The sequence below is a fragment of the Gigantopelta aegis genome, chromosome 4 (genome assembly GCF_016097555.1).
Source record: "Gigantopelta aegis isolate Gae_Host chromosome 4, Gae_host_genome, whole genome shotgun sequence".
In the NCBI taxonomy this organism is placed as follows: Eukaryota; Metazoa; Mollusca; class Gastropoda; order Neomphalida; family Peltospiridae; genus Gigantopelta; species Gigantopelta aegis.
This window is the reverse complement of record NC_054702.1, coordinates 83,346,343-83,353,195: the sequence shown is the minus strand read 5'-3', so window position 1 is coordinate 83,353,195 and position 6,853 is coordinate 83,346,343. Positions and strand designations below refer to the sequence as shown.

The following is a 6,853-nucleotide window of genomic DNA, read 5'->3' as shown; positions in this document are numbered from 1 at the left end:
AACTTCATCTCAAACAATAGATAAAGCTATACACAAAATGTCAGCTGAATATTTCGTGGTATTGGGGGGGGGGGGGGGGGGGAGACAGACAAATGGACAGTGACAAAACCTATAGTCCGCTCCAGTTGGACTGGTAGGGGACTAATAAAAACTCGACAAACGATAAATTATGTCATACTTCATTTTATTGTTTTCCCCATTTTGGTTTAAAAATGTATTACTACAGAACGAGGCTTTAAATGTACATATTAAGTATCTATATAAATTTGGGGTTGATTGGAGTAAACTGCAGACACAGACTTCAACACTCCAATAGTAGATGTACGGAACATTGTATTCTGCAATCACACAAACAGAACACAACAACGCACAACCACACATGTGCTTGCACACACACACACGCACACATGCACGCGCACACACACACACACTCTCTTTCAATGTACAAGTAATATAAAAAGATGGTATTGTAGTATTAATTTGTACAGTAAATTATAAGATAGAAAGTCTTTCTGGCTAAAATATTCAGTATCCTGTACGACAGGTATGTAAAGCTGCTATCCTAATTACTTGATATTTTAAACAATTTCTATTACCACAGTCTGACCACTCCACTCACAATGGATTTTGTATTAACTTGAAAATCAAAATCTCATCAAGCCAATCTTCAATAACACTGCTTCAGCTATTCTCAAAAAAGCTGATAAAAGCCTTGGCCTCTATGACCATATTTATTTGGCACATTACGTAATGTCAACATTATAGACATAATCTAACTTCATAGGCTTCTTTAAATCTTGGAAAAGTTTAAAATTAAAAATTCTAAAACAAGTATAAAGATTGCCAGATGAAAACTTGGCAAGCCCAATGAAAAAACAAATCGGAAGAAAGTGTATCCATTTTAAAAAACATAATGGATACTCCAAATTTTATGTTCCTTTTAACAACATTGACAACATTTGCAAGACATCAAAAATGTCTTGAATATGAATAGTGAAATAACCTGAAAGAAATGATACTTTAAACATTCTAGAAATAAAGTAACACATAGGTATGTCCAGACCAGTTATACTGAATCTGAACAGTTAACCCTTCAAACATTTCATTTAATCAGGTTAGGGCAGCCATATTGGATTTCAAATTGACCACAGAAAAAGTATTGTATTAGGGCTTTTTCTTCTCTTCCAAGTCTACCAGTGAACATGATGCATTAACAACAATGGTTCAGCCATTATGTTTCTCATGACATGATGCTGGGTGTTAAAGAGGCCACCACAATCTAAACGTGGCTATCGTGTCACACAGCAAAACAAATGATGGCAAAGCGGCAAAGTTACAATCAGAAGCAGATTTATGGTTCAAACATATTTTACACATCATGTAATTGGACCATGTACACTCATTATTGCTTTAATAATAATACTTCACACTGACATCCATTTTGCACATAACAAGATTAAATTATACAGAGTATAGATTCAATATTAATGTCGGCATGATAGATCACACCATAACAAATACCAGTCAATGTATGTTTTTAACCATAATTTTTTCATTATTTCTTAGCATAATTATAGTAATAGTAAAAAAAATTAAATCAGAAAATTTTTAACTCTTATTTTTGTGTTTAATGCTGTGTCAAAATTGATAAATAGCATGCAAGAAAAACTAAATCAACCTTTCAATCACATTCACTCACAAATTCATACAAATTAAGATCTTTTTGCCATGTCTGCAGATAAATGTATTGCACTGCTGGTGAGCTAGGAACACTGCCCCATCTGCACAAGTGAGTTGCACACTTCTTATATAATGCACTTGAGAAGATGTACAACCTAAACTGCTTACGATCATGCTTCATTTGCTGTATAACTCTATGCATATACAGTGAAACCCCATTCAATAACCACTCAGTGTTATGACCACCCAATATCAAGACTTTTAATTTAGAGACCAGGCTTTGTATTCATAAAAGTAATTAAGTGAATGCATGATATTTATCTACATACTTCAAGTATGTACATGTTGAATATGCATGATATACTGACATGTTCGTTTATGAAAAGAGAGCCAGGGCCCTGTTCCACGAAGCGATCTTAATCCTACAATCACCATAAGTGTATAAGGTAGTTATGCACTTAAGGTGATCATAGTGCTAAAATTGCTTTGTGAAACGGGGCCCTAGAGACAAATTCAGAATACACTGTACTTTACACATTTACGGTTATAACGTGTACATGTACATTCTAATTCAATCTGCACATGACGAGAAATTTGATTGGCTAATCAAATCCATTTGCAACACTAAAACCAGCATTAAGATGTCGGAAATTTTGGAGATTCCTCAAGAGCCTACTTACATATTTGTTTGCTTATTTCTCATTTAGCTTAACGTACTTGCTTTAAAAGATCACTGTTGATTCTTTTCTGAAGCAAAATGCATGTTCCTTCAAATTTTATGACATAAATGATGTTTGTATGACATCACATTTGTGACACTGACAGGAATTCCAACGTAATTAACAGCAGAATATGCTAAATTATAAATCTTACCAATGTACTCAATATTGAGCACCAGTTGTGATTTATGTTTATATCACTCTCTATTTTTTCACTGTTTGGAATTATAACATTCATTTTTCAGTTATATTTATGGTGCAAAACTAAGCTAATAAATCCACAAAGAAAAAACAATCCTAATAATTACTGAACTTGAAATATATATAATTTTCTTTTATCTTAAATACCTCTATTCATAATCCATAATTATGTCATTTTCTTCATGAAATAGATATCAAATACTTGTCAACACAAAGTAACAATGTTTTGTGAATTGCCAATTGGTTCCAGAATATTTTCCTATAATGTAGCAAAACTACTCTCAGACTGGTATTAAAGGGCCTATAACAAGTTTTCTGCCATTGTAACATGTTTCTGACTAATGGATCCCTTTTAATAAATATAATTACATATTAAAGACAATTTCTTGGGCTATTTCTTGTTCCAAAATAAAAATAAATTAGAGCAACTACAAACATTATGACAATAAGAAAAAAAACCTGATTACATACACACTATTATTGTAAAAAAACAAAATGTATTGAATATTTTAGTGGCTAAAAATGATATAGTCTTTAGTAAAGCCTCAACAATGGCAGCAAACTCCAGTTTCTTTAAACGATGCTGCTATTATAGATTTTGACTAATGAAGTCAGAAGTGCTCTTAGTTATTAAAAAGATTTTCACTTAACCAGTGCGACCATAACCTGTCATACAGATGATAAAACTACCAATTCTAGCTTTACTGAGGCCACAGACAAATTCACAAACATTGCAACTTTACACATTTACGGCTATAATGAGTACATTTTAATTCAATCTGCACAAGACGAGAAATTTGATTAGCTAATCAAATCCATTTGCAACACTAAAACCAGCATTAAGATGTCGGAAATTTTGGAGATTCCTCAAGAGCCTACTTACATATTTGTTTGCTTATTTCTCATTTAGCTTAACGTACTTACATCCAAATGTGTTAATTTCAGTCTTCTAACTAATCTGAAGACAATAGCACATTAGCAGGTTTTAAAAAAAGCAGTTGGATAACAGCAGTTACTACATGGGCACCTTTTCATGAAAGCAACTTCCATACAATTACAGTACAGTCATGTTTCCAGGAAAATGTACATGTATTAGCAAATTCAATGTACTGATTGACTACCATTACGTCATGTAACTTACACGTGGTCCTATTAGTGGAGTTTCACTGTATATGACAATGCAGTTATCAGTAGATATGGAAGCAAAGCCTGAACTATTAGGAAGACCATCTTTTAAGTGTGACCACTTTTAGTTCAGTCAATATATTTAGTCAAATGTATATAGTATTGCATGTGAATTCAGCCAAAACAATGACACAAACATTAATTATCTAGATTTTCCCCCCACATGTGGAATTTATAGCATTAAATGAACACTCAAGTGTATTTTTAATACACATATATATTGTCTGAATTACTGACTGCAATACTACAAGACTTTATTTAGAGTAATAACCTAAATCTTTAACTGTTGCATTATCAAAGAAAACTGCAATTTATTGTCCTTCTTCAAAAAAATTTACTCCAAAATCAATCGACAAAGAATACATGAATTCCTCATGTGGAAAAGAAAATAATTTAAAAGTAGTTTTGCAAACCTGTGTAAAATGCATCTCTAACAATTGTTTTGGGGCCATGCACTTTCAAGTTTGTCTAAACTATATAAAAAACCCAATCTTGGTGTAGTAATACTCCAGAAGATGTGAAAGGAATGCACATAAGACAGCGATACTTGCCCCACAGTTAAGTCGACCAGAAACTCAGCTGACAGACTGAGTTTTCATGTGACATTAAATTTTAACACTAAAGCAGAAACATACAATTCTTTGACTTCAGTTTCAATATGGTAATTGCTTGCATCAATACATATTGTTTTTAAAGATTGGCATCACATCTTGACATTTGTGAATAAATTCCAAGCCTGCTTGGGTTTCCTTCTTTTATGCCATCATGTGTAATTACATAATTATGTACAAGGTTGTTTGTTTTTTGCTTTTTTATGTCAATGAAGTTGGTAGAAAACGTGACTTCCAATCACCATCGCCACTGCAAAGGTACACAGAAAAATCTTAAACAGGATGCATTAAAAAATGCAGTACTTTTCCAGTTGAATTGGGAGGAAGTAGAAGTAAAAGTTGTGTTTGGAAAGTGCAGCACTGTTTGATTTGTTTTAAATCTGCGTTCAGATATCACAAAGTAATTTGCCACGGTGTAGTCCAATCTACCTTGTTTTGGTTTGAATGTCTCTTTCATTCCAGTCTGTTATCACAAAGCTGAACATCTGTTAGCACACAGTCCTAGCTGCTGTATTTATCTGAATGTGAATATTTGTAAGTCCTAGGTGGCAGCTCCGGCGTGTAGCCGTCATCACCATTTAGATCCATCATCGACGTACTCTGAAAGTTTCTCTCCGAGCTAAAGCGCTCCGAGTGGTGGCGTGGCAATGTAGCACTATTTAGTAGATGAGCAGGCTGCCGGGGGTGGGAGACACTTTGTGAACGTGGTAATGTACTGCAATGAACAATGTCACGAACCGAGTCTCTTCGTGGAGGGACAGGGGGAGGTCTATCCCCGTCCTGCCGCGGCGGGGGAGGGGGAGGCTCTGGAACAGACAATGACCTCACAGGCTCAGTAAAAGAGTCCCTGTGTCTCTGCCGCGGAGGCAGAGGTGGAGGCTTTAGTTTGCACTCCTCCATTTCTTCTGGTATGTTGGAGGGAATGCTACTTGATAAACTGCTCGTACTCAGTCTCTGTGGCGGTATCTGAATTTGTTCTGCAATACAAATTAAACATGTGTCATATATTTTATAGCTCAACTTTATATATTTATAACTGACCATGTTCTGTTTTCATTAATCATACTAAACTTGACCACTCACCAAGTGCATCCCCTTCCCCCCAATAATATACTTTTGGTCTGGGTTTTTTTATTTGTGTACAGTATCCACTTAGGGTTATGGGGAAGGAGAGCTAAAATGCCCTTGGTGAGAGGTACAAAAAGATCTAACATTATCTTTCGAGTTGAAAAATAAATAACCAGATTAATCTAAACTGATGACTCACTTAATTGTATACTGTATAACCGGACATTTTTGAGGATTTGTATTTTCGTGGGTTTCGAGGGTAAGTAGTCAGCATCGAAAATATAAATCCTTGAAAATATTTGAAAACATCAACAAATTCTATCTAAAATATTTATTGTGAAAATCATAACACACTGACAATTTACCGGAACATTTTATTTCCTGTCATGCGCAGTCCACCGGATACGACAAGAGAATAGTATAGTATAGACAACAAGTTAGAATTTAAAAAAAGTTATTGTGTGAATCTCACTGTTTTTAGAATATAATGAAATATTTTTAAATTTTGGATATTGTTTTTATCAATGTCCGCCCGCACTGCATCAGTGATTCCGGGGTGGATGAATGCAGATTTCAACATTTCCTGGCATTTTTTCAATTGGTTTTATCGCCGAAGTACGCATTTCGATCTTGATGTCTGTTACACCATCACCGTCTTTCATAGCCAGGGAAACCTGCTTTGAATACCATGTGGTGAACTCAGACTTCATGGTGTCCTGAAGTGGTTTGTTCACACATACGTCGTAATTGGCTTTACACAAAATTAAAGACTGTGATCAGTTGTCTGGCGAATAGCATACCGGGTATCACAGTGGCCAATTAGGCTACAGCCGAGCGTTCTATTGTTTAACATTACACGTCGGTAGTATCAAACAACTGGCAGCCGAGGTGAAACTTTAATCAACAAGTATTCTTGCAACTAGACCAGGGGCGTAGCGTGATCTGGACCTTGGGGGGTGGGTGGGGGGTGGGTGGGGGGTGGGTGGGGGGTGGGTGGGGGGTGGGTGGGGGGGGGTGGGTGGGGGGTGGGGGGGGGGGTTCGAATATGAACCAAGTGGACCTTTTTCTATTTTGTTTTTGCACCACCAGAAACTCCATATGTATAAACCTGTATGTTTTAGTTCTGAAAGCGGACCATTTGCTTCAGCTGGGGGGGAACCCCCTAGCCTACACCCCTGTAGACTTGCTAAAATTTGAAAATAAAAACACTTTCAATTTAGATTTGGCAAACGACGAAAATAAGAAACCTTGAAATGCTTTTATACCCCAAACCACGCAAAATTAAGACAACGAAAATTTCCGGTTATATGGTATATCTTTATGATCAGTTTTAAATCATAAAAAACCCAAGAGTACAGGTGAGGTACATGATACACCCATCAGGAGTTT

The 6,853-nt window shown here is 35.6% G+C and overlaps 1 protein-coding gene across 1 annotated transcript in view; it reads right to left on the bottom strand.

Annotated features, from left to right (window-relative positions):
• Positions 1 to 167: 167 nt before the first annotated feature.
• Positions 168 to 6,853, bottom strand: part of LOC121371241 (son of sevenless homolog 1-like) — a 37,850-nt gene continuing 31,164 nt past the window's right edge. Inside the window, exon 23 of the mRNA XM_041496981.1 lies at positions 168 to 5,373. Coding sequence (XP_041352915.1) covers positions 4,898 to 5,373 — 476 coding nt within the window. The 3' untranslated portion in view covers positions 168 to 4,897. The remainder of the gene's footprint in view (positions 5,374 to 6,853) is intronic.